Source organism: Callithrix jacchus, chromosome 20 (assembly GCF_049354715.1).
Source record: "Callithrix jacchus isolate 240 chromosome 20, calJac240_pri, whole genome shotgun sequence".
NCBI lineage: Eukaryota > Metazoa > Chordata > Mammalia > Primates > Cebidae > Callithrix > Callithrix jacchus.
The window spans coordinates 9,969,902-9,987,512 of NC_133521.1; the positions used below are offsets into that span (position 1 = coordinate 9,969,902).

Consider the following 17,611-nt stretch of genomic DNA (forward strand, 5'->3'; position numbering starts at 1 on the left):
AATCACTTAGGATCATATATATCTGTCTCCTCAACTATGTAACCTATAAAGAGATTCCATTGAGGGGTATTTCTTGGACCTTCTAAGCTCCAAAAGGGCAAGGACAAAGTCTCTTTTTGCTCACCATTGTATCTTCCACAGCACGTGGCCCATAATAGGTGCTCAAAAATATATTTTTATTAATTTAAGAATGTTGAGTATGGACAAAGTATATTGAACTGAACTGTGGGATCAGATGTCACAAGATAAACTCTCTGCTTCATCATCATGTGCAGGGAAAATTTATGTTTGGGTTCTGGGACCCAAATTATGGGTCTTTTCTTCACTTAAATGGGAAGAAAAAAAGAATATCACTCATTCTTAGTTCTCAGAAGACCAAGAGTTCCCTTCAAAAAGGAGTTCTCCTTAGTGGTGTTTACCCAGAATTTGACTGAGATCATGCTTGCTCTGACAGCACAGCTTCAAGAGATCTGATCATAAAATTCTCCAAAATATGCAGACATTCAACCCCAGACTCACTCAGGCAGTGGGAATATAATTTCCATCATCTTGACTCTTCCTCTTCTCCTTAACCTAGGGAAGATTTGAGGGGTTGACTGGGAGTAAGTCGTTTGAAGCTATTGAGAGCATGGAATTAAGAGGAAAGAGAGGCATCTAGTCCTGTGTTTTCTGTTCATGCAGGAATCCTTTGAGACACCAGCCACCTTCCACTTTTCGGCCACTGTTCCACGTAGGTCTTGATTTTCCCTTTGACTCATGCCTCCTTCAGGATGGGTGTCTCTCAGGCTACTTGAGACATGCTTAATATTGTGAGATTTATTTTGCTTCTTCCATGATATTGGAGCATGTCATCTCTGCAAGCCTGTTTCAGGCCCCTCCTTGAGTTATCCATATCCTCCCATCTCTGTCCTCCCTGATCCTCATCTCCATTCCCAGACCAAGGAAATTTTACCTAATCTATGGAGAAGCTGACGCAGTACACTTCTTCCTGACATTTTTGTCTTTGCATTGTTTCTCCCACATCCTAAAGGTTTAGTCCTTTAAAACAAAAACCTGGAAGACACTTACTTTTCTTCTCTGCTTTCCACTCTTTCATTTCTTCTCTTCTATGGATCCTTTTGAAGCAGAGAAAACCTAGCTTCTCAAATGAAGTGAGATGATGAGTTTAGGTTGGATAGGGGGACAATACAGGAAAATTGTGGTAGATACGTTTTGTGAAGAGGGCCACAATAAACCCTTCCATCCCTTTATCCTGTCCCTTTGGAATGTGACTTTGCTGCTCCCCCAACAAGAGGTAGAATCTATTTCTCAACCCCTTTTGAATCTGGGCTGACTCTGTGTTTTACTGTGACCAACAGAATGTAGAGGAATTGATATCGTGTGATTCTCAAGGCTAAACCTCCAAAGTCCTTTCCGCTTTCACTTTCTTTCTCTTGGCATGCAGTGCCATGATGTGAAAGAAGCCAAGCTAGTCTTCCTGGAGAAGAGAGAATGCACAAAGAGAGAAACTCAGCTGATGACCAGCACCAACTGCCTGGCATGGGGTGAGGTCATCTTGAACTTCAACCCAATTAAGCCACAAAATCACTGAAGACCCATGAGCCACTCCACGCAAGACCAGCAGGAAAACCCATTTCTGAGCCCAGCATATAATGCTTACTCACAGGATTATGAGCAAACCAAATTACAGTTACTTAAGCCACAAAGTTGTTGCACCATTTTTTTATGAAGCAAGATACCTGATAGAGACATAAATACCAGGAAGAGAAAAGTTGGGTAATGTCTCAATATATTATTATGGCACAGCTATGCCTTAAATTTTATTTCCAGAGATTTCAGCATTTCCTAATGTCATGCTTCCAGACTATGCATTAGGAAAGTTTACATTTAGAATGGGGGTTTCCCCAAGGATAGTGGGGGAAAAGGCAGAGGGTGAAAATGGCAGGGATGACATAGAAGTAGCAATAGTTTCTGAGAAGTGTTGGGAATAATGGTCAGTTCATCAAGAGTATAACTAATATGCCTATTACATGCCTATATCCATGATACTGGGATACCAAAATAATCCCAATCATCAAGAATTTATTATCTACTTGGTGGTAGGGTGACAAATATTAGAACCAGTTTTCCTTCAAAACCAGAGTTATATCTTCTCAACTAATTGTGTATGTATGTTCCATGTTGAGAACATGTCCCTAGGGGTCTGTCTGACAGGGCACACACTGTCTCTTCTATCACTTTTGGTATATTGCTGTAGCTCCCAGAGAAAGAGCTATCAGCAGGAAGCATTTAGAATACGTTCATTGAAATATACCCAATAATTTACTGTCTGTGTAACTTCTATTGATCATGAAAACTCTGATGTGATCTGTTTGTTAGGTCTGGGCTTCCGTGGTGATATTGATCAAGCCGATTCCTTTGTGAAAAGCTACATCGATTAGTTTCCTGACAACCTGTTAAGGCCACTTGCAAAGCTGTCACTGGTGATACTTGCAGTCAAAAGAGTGAAGCTCACCCATAATAGTCTTTCTGAAGGGAGATTGAATGGAAGATAGATGAATGCAGACAACATTCTCTGTTCTGGGTAACCACTCAGTGATTCATCTCCCAGCTTCTTTTTCTATAGGGAGAAAATTAACATTGAGGCAGTAAACAATTTCTACAACAACCATGATTTGCATGTGTGCTCAAACCATGCAACCAGACAGGTCTGGCCATGTTTAGCTGCCTTGTTCAAGCATACCTTTGGCAGAGCAGTGCTCTTCAGCTCCTCCTCAGAATGGCAACTGCCCAAAACCCCAGTGACAGAACTTAAAATCTGGATGGAAGACAACAAATACATTTTGTCATCAAGAATTCAATGTGAACATGATAAGGGTTAGAACAATAGGCCTCAGTGCTTTTTGACAAAAGAACACCAGATCGCAAGCACAAAGGACAGTTGGCAATGCTCATTTCTTTACAACTAAAGTTGATTAATAACTTGCGCACCCAAAAGAGAACAAGAAGCTCTATTTAAGTGCTTCCTGTTACAGGAGCTAAGCAAGGTCTCTAGAATTGAAGGAGAGAGGGAGGAAGAGAGTAGTTGGTACAAGAGTCTGACTCTAGCTGGAGCAGCTTTTCCCAAAGCATGTGGTTTGGAACCTATTCCCCTGAAATGGTCTTCAACAGAGTTCCATGATTGACTAAGTTCAACTAACAGTTGGACTTCCTATTAGTTTATCTGAGAAGTCTCAGATAAAAGAAGTCTCCTTGGCTTATATGGGGTAGATATTGGTTAAGCTAGTTGTCCACTGGGTCTAGTTGGTAGAATCATTAATTCAGTCAGTGATTATTTCTTTAACTCTGTGTTAAAATACTTTAGGTTGTTCATCTAAAAAGAGTGACTGTGGTCCTGATTCTGTCACTCACCAACAATGTGACCTTGGGCAAGTTAGGCACTCCCTCTGAGCCTCTGTTTTGAGGATTAAATAAGAGAACATGTGTATAAGTGATTACTTACCTGAAGATAATAGATTAACATTGATTATTAATAGATTCTAAAAATGAACTCATGCTTTCCAAGATGCCTATTTAATATGTAGCATATTCCTGTTATTAAGGCAATGCCTCTAACTATATCTAATTTGCTATGAAACTGTTTGGTTAGAGCTATCTATCTTAACCCTCAGTGGGTAAGTGAAAGGTGAGCCACCAGGGAAATGAGTGCAAGGGGGCCTTTATCTCACCAGCTGTCGCCCAAATTGACTATGAGCAGAACACTACAATATACTGTTCTCTTTACGTGTGTGCAGCTCCCAAAATATTTAACACCACAGTTTTCAAATAGAGAAATAACAGTTTTACTTGTCTACTTGTTTTATTTTTAAAAATCTTTTTGTCAGATGAAATCTTTTGTCAAGTTACAAAACTGGCATGTGTCTACCACAATCCTTGAAACTAGTGAAATAATATAAAACCATGTAAAGAAAATGTTAATCATACTTCTATCCCCCACAATAGTAAATAATATACCAGTCTGGTGTCTTTCTAGTTATACCTTTTTTTTTTTTTTTTGAGAGAGACTTTTACTCTGTTACCCAGGCTGGAGTGCAGTGACATGATCTCGGCTCACTGCAACTTCTGCCCCCTGGGTTCAAGGGATTCTCCTGCCTCAGCCTCCCTAGTAGCTAGGATTACAGGTGCCTGCCACCATGCCTGAATAATTTTTGTGTTTTTAGTGGGGACCGGGTTTCACCATGTTGGCCAGGCTGGTCTTAAACTCCTAACCTCAAGTAATCTGCCCGCCTCAGCTTCCCAAAGTGCTGGGATTACAGGTGTGAGCCACTGCACCCAGCCACATCTTTTTACATTTAAAAAATAAACATTGATATAAGGCGTTTGGAGTTGTTATTGTCATTTTATGCCTTTCTCACATGTTAACACATTATCAACAGTCCCCTGGGTCAACAGAGACTTAACTTATCCATTTTAGGAAACATTTAATTTTCCATAAGAGGATTATTCCAGATTTTATTCAGTGTCTCCCTCATTAATGAACATCCGTGTGCTTTGTTTTGTTTTTGCTTTGACAAATAATGTGATAAACACTATTGTTTATTAAAGTCCAGCCTTTGTTTCATTAGAGGAGATTCCTGTAAGAAAGATTTCTGTGCCAAGAGCTATGGATGTATCTTAAATTTAAGATATGTTGCCACATTATCAAAGTAAAATCCAGAAGGATTAAAGATTTAAATTTTATACATAAAGTAATACAATCTGAGCTACGCAGAAGAGCTACCACCAGCTACTTGAAGCCTCTGATTATAAATTCTAAGTAAATGTGAATCCATATCAAAACAAAGATGAAATTCTCCCCTTGAACTAAAATTAGACTTTCAGATAAGTTAGGCATATCAGAGGAGGGAGTGAGATAAAGCAGAGCCCACAAACTATCAGGCATTCTACTTTAATTATGACCCAGTAGAATACCAAGATGCAATGAGGTACCATTATTTTGGATTTCTGGGATGAAGTACCAAAATGTTACTTAGATTTATTCTTCTTCAAGTTTGGTATATTCCTATAAACCAGCAGATTTCCTGGTGTGGTGATCTGGGCTGGTGCTTCCAAAAGTGTGTCTGAGGAACAGTCAATGGCCTTGTTCAGTTATGCACAAGGACTTTGTTATTCAGAGTAAGATTTCCAAAGTGAAGGAGACATTGAATCATTCTAATGTATACAGAAAAGTCTAAAAGGCTGTATGGGGAAAAGAGAAAGGAGAAAAAAACAACGAAGCAGATAAGGAGAAACTAAAAAATAATTGAAAAACAAAAAAAATGTTGATTTTGCTGGAGAGTGATCAACATGACCTGCTGATCTTTCTATAAAACCTTCAGAATAGTCTACTTTATTTGCTATTCTTTAGAGTCTGACCTGTATTGGAGGAAGAGGAGGAGATGGTGGGAGGGATAGGAAGAAGTACCCACTCTGGTCTCAGAGTGGGCAGGAGCTTCCCAAGAAAGACTATCACATTTGACCAGAGTTTGAACTGCGGCTCACAAGTTGGATTAAAAATGAAACCACATTCCAATCTGAAACCCCTAAACCTCCCAATCAATCATAGTTTACAAAGCATCTAAAGAAAGAAAATTTTTTGACCAACTGATCAAAGCAGCACTCAGAATGGAACCACTGATTGAATATTGACCTCAGCAGGCACTGTAATTGCATCTTATTGGCAAATCATTACTAGTTTATCTTAGTAATAGAAAGCACAGATTGAAATTACAGAGGACTTACTTCTCTGGGTCAAGTGAATAATTAGCAGGCAAAATTCTCTCTGGCCTTTTGAAACATGGCAGAGATGTTGGGCAATGGGTGAGGACTTCCTTGCTGGGAAGATCAGAGATCAGCTTAGCCGGCCTCCCTGTAACTGCGATAACAGTATCTTCACTACCATCTCAGTGCTCACCCTCTCTTCAAAAATATGATTCTAGTCACACCCTCCATGACAAAACTTCCCTGACATCCCTGGCCCTCATCCACTCCCATCTCCTTCTATACGGTTCCAGCGCAGTTCAGTGTAGTGGTTAGGAGTTCAGGTTCACAGTGTGCAAAATATTCACTTTTAATCTTCACAACCGCTCAGTGAAGTATTAATAATATCATCACTCTATCACTGCTTCTGTGCTTTTTGGCTAAGATAAAGTATCATAATATCCCCACCCTAGAAATGAAGAAATTAGTGCATGGAATTAAAGTTAAAAATAAATTTTATTAAAAATAAATGTAATAAAAATAAATACATACAGAGGTTCAAATCTACCTTATAACCCCAGTAGATAAGGATGCACTCTCTGAGAAGTATATAGTAAACTTTGCCATCTACTTCTTATAGAAATTGGCGAACTTTTTCTATAAAGGGTCGGATAGTAAATATTTCAGGCTTTGCAGATCAAATGTCTCTGTCATAACTAATCAATTCTGCTGCTGTAGAGCAAAAGCAGCCCTAGACAATAACTAAATGAATGGGCACGGTTGCATTCTAATAAAACTTCATTTGCAAAATCAGCTGAGAGGCCAGATGGGACCCATAACCATAGTTTGCTGACTCTCTTCTAGATTACAGACTTCTTCCAGGCTCAGCATTATTTCCAACAAGTATTATAGTAAGTCTCTAGTAAATGCGATCTGATTGCAGAATCTAAGATGGTCTTGACCTTCAGTTGGAATCAAGACCATCTTCTGCTCCTCCCCCAAGCATTAACTATCTCTGCTAGATAATTGTTCAGCCACAGCTCAAACATCTCTAGTGACAGAAAACTCATGTCTGCACAATTTATCCATTTTCATTAAGGGACAGATGAAGATTTGGGGCACTTTTGTGTTAAGATTTCTGTTTGTTTGACTCATATAACATTACGTTTATAACTTTCCAAATATTGAAATCTCAATAAAGTGAACACCTTCCGTCCAAGAAGGCTCTTGAAAATTTTTTCTACTGAGCAGTCTTGTGCAGGGTATCCTAAAAGTATTCATACCAGTGAACATATGAATGTTCAGACTTTAAGATAATCTCTCACCCAGCTGGAAGGATTAGTAATACTGATTTTATTTGCATTGCTTCAGTGAAAAAGCATCTATGAAATACATATGCATGCATATGGCAGGTACACCTACTCAGACTGTTTTTTCTACTGTTTCCTTAGAATAAGAATAATAACCAGAGAAATTAAATTCACCTTGAATTTCCATGGATGATAAAGTTTCCTACAATAACACCTACCCATCTTTTTTTATCCAAATATTCCCTCAACACATATTTATAAGCATCTGCATTGTGCTTGATTCTGAGAAGGAAACAAACACACATACATATAGAGTTTCTGCCCTTGGTGACCTTAACATCTAGTTTGAGAGACAAGGCATAAGGTTGCAAAAATGTACAAACCTGCATGTGGCCTCTTGGTCCCATGCCAGTCAGAGCACTTCTGAGAACTTTTGCTGAAACTGAAGTGTTAGATCAGCTCTTAGAACTGTTATGACTGTGAAAGGCTATAAGATGGATATATTTTTATTTTGGCCAAATACAATAATGATGATTTGCATTTATATATTGTTTTATAAACTTTTAAGTCACTTTAATTTGTATTAGTTTTATGTATCCTCTTTGTATGAAAGAGATACGGCAAGCAATATTATCCCTGCTTTACAGATCAGGAAACTGAGACCCAAAGGGTGTTTTTGCCCAAAGACACATGGTAAATAAATGGTAGTAGTGTAACTAAAGGACATCACCTTATCTCTAACTATTAGCCTTTACCATTAGACAAAGATATCTCTCTGCTGACAATATAGATTAAACATTTATGAATGCTGTTGGAGTTCCAATAGTACAGGCTTGGGTTCTAATCAAGGCTGGAAAGAACAGAATGTCTCTCAAGCTAGCTCCAATGAAAGACGGAACGTATGCAAAAGAACCATTTGGAACACAAAAGCCATAGGGAAATACAGGTTTTAAAGACATGAAGATTCTCAGTAATAGAAGAATCTCCCTCCATCTCTCAGGGTGGCCTCTCCCATTTCTGCTCCTTGGTCTCCTCTCTCACCCACCAGCCCTTTCTTAAAAATGGCCTGACCTTGCCACCAGCCACTGACCTGAATCTACAGGCTTTGCTGCCCTGACTCTCCTTCTATGAGAATTGCCTCTAATTCCCCTAGTTCAATTTACTGGGACAGATAATCTGGACCTTGATCAAATCTTTTCTGGTGAAGGGTTGAGCATGAAGTTTATCCTGCATATCCTTACAGAGGCTGTGGGCAGGTTCAGCAAATTGACCTTCTTCATGGGTTTACTGTAAAGAAGTAAATGGGGCCAGTGCGGTGGCTCACGCCTGTAATCCCAGCACTTTGGGAGTCCAAGGCGGGTGGATCACGAGGTCAAGAGATCGAGACCGTCCTGGTCAACATGGTGAAACCCCATCTCTACTAAAAATACAAAAAATTAGCTGGGCATGGTGGTGCGTGCCTGTAATCCCAGATACTCAGGAGGCTGAGGCAGGAGAATTGGCTGAACCCAGGAGGCGGAGGTTGCAGTGAGCCGAGATCGCGCCATTGCACTCCAGCCTGGGTAACAAGAACGAAACTCCATCTCAAAAAAAAAAAAAAAAAAAAAGACGTAAATGAAATGTTCCAAGTAAGGCACTTACAACAAGAGTAACAATAGCCTAACACATAGCAAAACGCCAATAAATAATAGCTACTCCAGTGAGTTGCAGCACATATTCTTTTTACTTACATGAATTCAACCCCGGAAATCTTGCACTGGAATGGTGGTGTCCAGGGAACACAGAGGCAAACTATAACAAAAATGGAAGAGACTTGTTAATCACTCCTAGAAAACAGCTGGTAATAGCCAAAACCCTTTTAAAATTCACCCCTCCAACCCCCTCCTCCGACCTCAACAGGAATAGCTGAAAGTAATTAAGAGTGGATGGTTAAATGGAAAGGAGATTCAGCGTATATGTGGCTATAAAAGTTGGGTTAATGACCACAGATGTGATGCTCTCTGCCTCTTCCACCTCCTCCTGATTACTCCATGCCTGTGTTGACCCATCCTTATTGGATATCAAAGAAAACTTTAACCACTTTCTAGTGTCTGGCCAGACATTTAAAATAAGCATATATTCAATGAAAAACAATGACGAGAATGAATGGACAAATGAAAGAGAAGTCCAAGGCTCCTCTGCCATCATTGTATAGGATGTCTGCAGGAAACTTGCAGAGTCATTCTGACTTTAGAAAACCTTAAAGTATGAGGGAGTTGACACCCCACAGGGCCACCCTTATCCAGTGGGGGACAGAAGCTGCTGGGAAGATACACCTCCCCTCTGGGGTGCACTCCTCATGGCTCCTCTGTGGATCTCTAAGGAATCCACTCCAGTTACTCACAACAGTGAACAGCTTGCCAATCACCTTTACTTAGCTTTTCCTCCTTTCCTTCCACTCCAACAATGCCATACTCTTGTTCTTTGAGAACGCTTCCCAGAATACACTAACTGCATGGAAACAATGGTCCTATGCTCTGTTTTTGTTTGTTTGACTGAAGCTTTTTGAGGGGGTCCTGGTGAGGCAGGGAGGGGATGGAATGTATAACACACTTACCAAATTATTCGCTTGAATTTTCTCCTCTCAGTATATACTTTCCCTGGGTATTTGATTCACTCCTGTGGATTTACCACCACTTTCATTCTGTTGATTTCCAAATCTATAGCTGTAGCCAAGACCTCCTGGCTGAGTCTTAGAAAAGTCAACTAGGTTTTACATAAGAAATCTGACTTCAATATGTGTAAGAGTGAATGTTCCAACTCACCACCTACCATCTTCCTCCTGTTATATTACACATTTCTATCCAAGGTATCATCATAAAGCTTATTATTTGGATTAAAAATGCATACATGCTTGAATTTTATTATTCTGTCTATTGACTATACTGTTCCAGCAGTGAGCTCAGGCTAGAGAGAGGAAATGAGCTGCAATTGCAATACACAAATCTAAGCTTCCAGTACTAGGAAGAGAGAGCACGGGCATATTTGAGATAGATTTGGGGAATGAATGTTCTTGCAAATGTGGCAGAACCAAGAAGAATAAAAGAGTACTTATATGGTTTCTTCTTACTCACACAGCAAGAGCATGGTTGAGATAGGCTAGACTTCTGGATTACTGACTACTACCTGGTCCAATATTCTTTTCACTGTACAATTCTGTTTTGTCCTGAATTTTTAAAAGTCTTTTCCTGGAAATTTTAGAAGAAGCTCAAGGTAACTAGGAAGCTACCCTTTTGGAAGTAGCAATTATATCAAAGTACAATCCAGTTAAAACCCATTAGATTAAAAAAAGTTGGTTAAGGCAGCAGAGAGCAGGACCCACCAAATCTGTAGAATAGAGCTATGAACTAACTAAACCATTTACAGTCTCTCATGAAAACCAACTGTGAGTCTCGCCCTTGAGCTCCAAAAGATGCCCTCATACTCTACCAATATTGTTAATTTCCTTTCTTTGCAATCAGAACTGAATATCAAAGAGACCTCTTAAGTCCTGATATAGTATATTTCAGAATGCCATAATTTCTTTTTATGACATTCAAATTCAGTCTCCAAATTGAAAGTTTTGTAAAGTGCTAATTACAGCTAGACATATATTATTTTGATTTTGTGTGATTTTATTTAACTTGTGGCCTCTAAAATTATCCTGCATATAAATAGCAAAGGGCAAATATTAACCTTTGCATGCATATAACAATAATGAATATATAATAGAAACTTCCTACAGAATAAAGATGTTAAAATGTGTAAGGTATACAGCTCATATGAATTCTAGCAATTTTCCAAATATTTCATAGAAATCTTAGTTATGAGTGAGTTAAATTCTTTGAGTTGGGCTTTTTTGCCAGTTGGAATATTTGTCTTCTTTAGAATAGGGTACATTTCTTCCAGCCCCTCAAATGCATGTAAAAATTGTCCAATAGCTGGGCACAGTGGCTCACGCCTGTATTTCTAGCACTTAGGGAGGCTGATGTGGGTGAATCACAGGGTCTGGAGATCATGACTATGCTGGGTAACACTGTGGAGCCCCATCTCTACTAAAAATACAAAAATTAACCAGGTGAGGTGGCACGCGCCTGTAGTCACAGCTATCCGGCAGGCTGAGGCAAGAGAATCGCTTGAACCCAGGACACGGTGGTTGCGGTGAGCTGAGATTGCGCCACTGTCCTCCAGCCTAGGCCACAGAGCGAAACTCTATCTTAAAAAAAAAAAATTATTCATAACATATTCAGTTAAATTCTTTCCTTTAACACCATTGGACAACTTTCAACTTGGGCCGTTTTAGCTAAAATGCTGCTTAAGTTATTTTAATAGAGAAGGGTAACTTGCCATTCGAGCAGTTAACTGTTACTCAGTTTGTCATAATTTGGATAATTGGGAAAGTGTTTAACATAGTTTAAAGGAAAAGAACATTTTAACAAATTAGTAGCAAAACTAATATATAAATACACTAACTGCAAAGAACTCCTACCTGCTCATTAGGTGAGTTATTAAAATATTATTGCATGTGCTATCCCCAAGTTAGCACTTACAGAATTTGATAACATTAATATTCTATATTTAAAGTGCTATGCTTAGCACTTTGTAATTTATGACATTATATAATCTAATAGTGATATTAATAGAAGTTAAAATGTGTTTAATGCTAAGTGCTTTACATGATACATCATTAGATCCTCAAAACCACTTCATGAGGTATGTTTGTCATTATCCCTAAATTATAAATGGGGAAACTACAGCTAAGAGAAGGTAAAAATACTACCCATATCTGCCAAGTACAAATGAATAAATCCTTTAACTCAAAAATCTCACTTCTAAGATATTTTCCTATGGATACTTGAAAATATGTAAAATTACTTATGTATAAGGGCATTTACCTCCCTGCTGTTTGTAATAGAAAAGACTAGGAACAATATTGTGTTCATAAATAGGTTAAATAAATTATAGTATATTCTTATAGACATACCATACCACCGGAAAAAGTAAAAACAATAAAGGAGCCTTCTATGTGTACATAGAGAATGGTCTTCAGGATAAATTTTTAAGGAAAAAAAGAAAAGTGCAACATAATGTATGTAAAATGCCACCTTTTAAGTAAAATGTAAGTTTCCATTTTTTTGTCTTGAATTTCGTAAGTCTGGAATATACATAAGAAACTAACAGGCCAGGTGCAGTGGCTCACACCTGTAATCCCAGCTCTTTGGGAGGTCGAGGTGGGTGGATCACCTGAGGTCAAGAGTTTGAGACCAGCCTAACCAACATGGAGAAACCCTATCTCTACTAAAAATACAAAATTAGCCAGGCTTGGTGGTGCATGCCTGTAATCCCAGTTACTTGGGAGGCTGGGGCAGGAGAATAGCTTGAACCCGGTAGGCGGAGGTTGCAGTGAGCCAAGATCGTGCAATTGTACTTCAGCCTGGGCAGAAAGAGCAAAAGTCCGTCTCAAGAAAAAAAAAATAAACTAATTAAGGTGGGTACCTATGAGTGCATGTCACAGGGGTGGGGGTCACAGGGGGAACTAGGCAGATATATGATAAAGTTAAGACAAAGACATGTCGCTGAAATTTTATAATGAATTTATTTGGTTTTAACACATATGAGTGTATTTCCTGTCAAAATTTGCATGAAAAGGGAAGAAAAGAAATGGAGTGGGGAAAGGAAGGCAGGGTAAGCAGGAGAGAAATTCTCAAAAATGACATAGCAAGCAAGGACCACAGCCAGGTTTCAAACCCTGCAGGTCAGCCTAAAGCCCTTCTTCTAAGTACTGTCAAATTGTGAGTGACTCTGAGTTCTCATAATAACTCTGTAGATAGCATGAAAGAGCAAACAGAGCCTGAAAAAAGTTTTCTCAAGATTACGCAAACATTAAGACTGCAAATATCATTTACTTCCTATTACACCACAGCCACAATAATCAACATGACAATTATACTCTAAAAATATTATAACATTTTGAGTTGGTACTAATTCCAATTCACTTTCCCTTCAGTATATTTATTTCACAGGTTTAATTCGTGTAATATTTCTTCTAGCTTTTCCAAACTCTTAACACTTATATTTATAGCTTCTGTTTTCTTTTAAAGTTGTAGTTCTCTTTGTTCTAGTCTCTTCTTTGTCAGACTTTCAGGGAAGAGGGGATAGTGTTGATGCTCTGAAGAAGGTTTTGGTTATTTATTGCACTTTGTTTTCTAATTCATTAAATTCAGCTTTCATCATCATTAGTTATCTAATGATGTTATTTTGGTGTTATCTTTAGTTTCATAAGTTAAATAGTTAATTTATTTCATTTTTTATAGTTTTCTTGTTTAATAACCAAAATATCCACAATGAAGCTACATACTTTTGTAAATAATGTGTAACCTTGGGTTTGAGTTGTTCTAAGGTTTGTATGCATTAGGATTTCTTAAGGTTTTCTTTATGGTAATATGATAAATATCAACAAATGTTTTCATAATAAAAAAGAACATGTATTTGCTATAGATCATATAGTTTTATATGTATTTATTACATGTGCTGGTTAATAGTTTCCATTTCTTACTTTGTTTTCTCTTCACTTTCGCTGCATTTAGAGATCTAATTCTCTTTACTTTCTAGAAACACTTTTTAGAGAGTTTTTTCTTCAGATATCTAAATCCAGAAGATCCAGACATATGTCCAATCATATCAAATTTTCAAAGTTTGTCCTGGCTGCCTTTTTCACATGGAAGAATGTGTGATTGTTCTGATGGCCACTGGCAGTTTCCTGCCAAGGGAACACACACTGATTGCTATATAAACGAGTTGCTGGGACACACTGAATTTTCTGGGGTAGAATTTGATCTCGATACAATATAAACAGCAAACCAGAAAAAAGGGGAAAAAATTATTTTCTTCTGTGTTTCTAAGAAGTGAGATCTCAACGGCAACAGTGTAGCCATCCCATGAAACGGCCAATAAAACCGGAACAGCCAGCATCTCACCTAGATTCATTCTCCGTAATATCCTCATCGACCTACTACTCTACATCCCACCATCATTTCTGGTCTGTCCCAAGGCCCAATCAATTCAGACCAGGGCCATTTAAGAACTTCCTAACTGATGGTTCTGCTTTCTGTCACTGTTCCTTCCTGTCATTTAACCCTAATAACCTATATTCCTAAAGCACTACTCTGAGAATAGCGTTCCCTTAAAATCTCTCTACACAACGAAGCCAAAACATCTTAGACACCAGAGTTCCTTGACAATAGAACCAGTCCTCCTTTCTTTTTCTTTTCTTTTTTTTTTTGAGACGCTCTTGTTACCCAGGCTGGAGTGCAACGGCGCAATCTCAGCTCACCACAACCTCCGTCTCCTGGGTTCAAGCAATTCTCCTGCCTCAGCCTCCCAAGTAGCTGAGACTACAGGCATGCACCACCATGCCCAGCTAATTTTTGTGTTTTTTAGTAGAGACAGGGTTTCACCATGTTGACCAGGATGGTCTCAATCTCTTGACCTCGTGATCCACCCGCCTCGGCCTCCCTAAGTGCTGAGATTACAGGTGTGAGCCACCGCGCCCGGCCCCCGTCCTCCTTTCCAGTCTTTTCAACCTACCTTTTTCCATTAATCCTCATGACATCCCAGTCATAAACTCATAAACTGCATACCCATTTTTTACTTTCTCATCATGAAACATTGTCAAGCTGAAAATCCTTTGTGTCCTACATTAAAAATTGAGAATAAAACCATTTCTGGCATACCTAAAGTCATCGTTCATAATTATGTACCTTGTGACGTACTAAGCATTGTAGTGAATGTTTCACATTTATTTTTTTTTCACTTAATCTTCACATTTCGATGCGATAGGCATTGTTATTATCACTGGCCATTTAACACACATGGACATGGATGCTTAGAGCAGCGAAGTGTGAATCCAATGCATATTTGGTTAAGTGTTACACTTTACTCTTTCTTAATTACCCTGACAAAACCAAGAGAATCCTTGCAGCCTAGACTAATCACTCACATAAAGTGGGCACTCATTATATAGTGAATGAATGGTTGAATGACTGAAGAAATGTGAAAAGACATCTTAAAATGCTTTAGAAATGGTAATTACTATGCAAATATTATATGTCATCCACAAAAATCACTATTATGAAACTGCTTTCATGATTAAAGTTGACACCATTTTTCATTTATTTCTATGCCTTGCATTAATATTTGCTAAGTGAAAACATTGATCTAGGTTTTTGTCAATTGTTTTTCCTCCAAAGCTAGGCAGAAACTTCATCTTCCATCATGTGAACACCTTGTCCAATTGACAAATATTGACAGTAAGAAAACATCATGTTGAAATTAGCCTTCTATTCTTGTATATTATTGAAAAACCAGAAGTTCAAGACCAAAGACTGTAGAGGAGCTGTGCATGTGTGTGCATGCGTGCGTGTGTGCGTGTGTGTGTGTGTGGTGTGTTTGCCCATTTTCAAACATTTAGTTTTGCTGTATTTTATAACATGGACTACTCTCAGGAGCCTCTTTCTGACCTGGTACAATCTCAAACTGCATACAAACAGCAGATGTCAGTGTTGTGCAGCTTTCGGGCTGGCTGCTTGCAGAGGCAAGCTGTTCCTTGTTGCTTAGAGACAGGATCAACAGTCATTTGTACCCACAAACACCCCTAGGTGCTAGGTAAACTTTAGAGGTCCTCCACAAAGAAACTGTAATTTGAGAAATTACACAGCAACTTATAAAGATGCAGTTGTGATTCAAAGGTTGGAATGGGTGGGCACAGGATAAATGGTGCAACCTATCATGTTTTGCTGGCCCAGAAGCTGATAGCGACACCCAGAAAGCACCAATTTGGCTCCTTTGTCACAACTGCTGTGAGCCAGAGCAAAGGAAGATCAGAGTAAATTGGCCTTGTGTGATGAAAGAACAGTGCTTTCATTTGCAAGCCACGTGATCAGACAGCCAAACTCCTAACATGTCTTCAAAGCCCAGCATAATCTGGTTCCTGACTGCTTCTATAGCTTTCTTGGGAGCCACTCCTTCTCCTTTCTCTCCACTGCAGCCACCGAATTCTTCCCAGCTCACAGGCTCTGCCTGTAATGCCCTTGCCACAAGCCCTTGTCTCTTCTTTAGTGTCTGCTCCTTCCGATCTCAGCTTAAATGTCCCTTTTTCCTGAAACGTTAGGCTGCACACATCAGGTCTTTCTTTTATGGTCTCCCAGTACCCTTTGATGTCCCTCCCAAGACTTGTCACAATTTTCAATTATATTTGTGTCTGATTGTTTAATTAATATCTGTGTACCCAACTCCAATAAAAGTGCCAATTCCACAAAGGTAGATAATGTGGCTGTTTTGCCCATTACTGTCTCCCTAGTACCTAGCATGGTACATGGCATACAGAAGATCAAATAAATGTTAAGTTTAAAAAAAAGTTAAAACGGTGACTGAATGGAAAATTAAGCAATTTGGTGAATGATCAGATACATGAATTGATTTCATCTACTCTTCCTCTGAATAGACCTCCATGTACCAGTGAGTAAATACAAGGTAGGCTGGCTTAAGAAGAGGAGAATATCTCAAAGACCTGGAAATATAGTGATCAGTATTGTTCCAGGATTCTGAGAATAACTCAGCAGGTTAAGAGATTAACCTGCACAAATGGATTCTGACTTGGGTCTACATTCTGGTTGCAGAGCTTGCGTTCTCTCTTGCAGCAATGAATTTCTGTCTAGCGCTTCTGAAGGCAACCACCACATCCTGGTCTCCTATCAGTAAAGAAAGGAGATCAGGTTGTAAATATGTGAGAAATACTGGCCTTTCTTCAGAATAATGTATTTGGAATATATCGTGTGAAAGAGAAGAGATTATAGACAAAGAGAGAGATAAATGGGTTGAATTTTCTCTTCTAGGGCAAATACCCAAAGCGGGAAAGAATCTGGCTGTTTTCCTTTCTTCCACAAGATGGGGCAAGTGGAATGAATTTAACTACAAAGGAGTACTCGCAAATGTCTTTTCCGTGTTAAACAGCCCGATTCAGTCAGACCAGAAAAATGGAGCTGGTTTTGAACTTGTTTATGCAAGACTGTATAGCATTTCCTGAAAACAGTAGGCCTGGGGTAGACAACAGTTAGACCAACGGGGAAAGCCGAGGACACATGCTCACTCTATACTGGAGTCAAAGGGGTGCTGCCCAGCTTCCAGAACCACCAACATTCCAGCCCCAGGGAGTTGCAAGGGTCTCTGGCTCAGAAACAGCTGCTGCAAAATTGAGCAAATTTACCATGCAGAAACATCTCCTCACATTGGAAGGAAATTCTAGATGAGATATAATGATGCCTACTTTGAACTAAATTCTTGTAATATAATCAATCACAGTGTACAAATTCTAGTTCTTATATCTTAGTCTGCTGCTTACAGTCTGCAAGATGATTTTATTTAGTGGAATATTCCACAATGCATTAAATTAGGCCCTACATAAAATAATTATGACATTATAGTTTTTTTATTCTACCTATGACCTATTTGCACATAACCCTTCTTGCTTCTTCCTGGTTATAGAT

At 38.9% G+C, this 17,611-nt stretch overlaps 1 protein-coding gene across 3 annotated transcripts in view; it reads right to left on the bottom strand.

The window, feature by feature from the left end:
- Positions 1-17,611, bottom strand: part of LOC103789412 (uncharacterized) — a 53,998-nt gene that overhangs the window by 19,918 nt on the left and 16,469 nt on the right. For all 3 annotated transcript variants that reach the window (XM_035281900.3, XM_035281897.3, XM_035281896.3), the window contains 4 exons: positions 8,780-8,840; positions 7,433-7,491; positions 2,744-2,818; positions 2,516-2,620 (listed from right to left, as the gene is read on the bottom strand). In XM_035281900.3, coding sequence (XP_035137791.2) covers positions 2,516-2,620; positions 2,744-2,818; positions 7,433-7,491; positions 8,780-8,840 — 300 coding nt within the window. The remainder of the gene's footprint in view (positions 1-2,515; positions 2,621-2,743; positions 2,819-7,432; positions 7,492-8,779; positions 8,841-17,611) is intronic.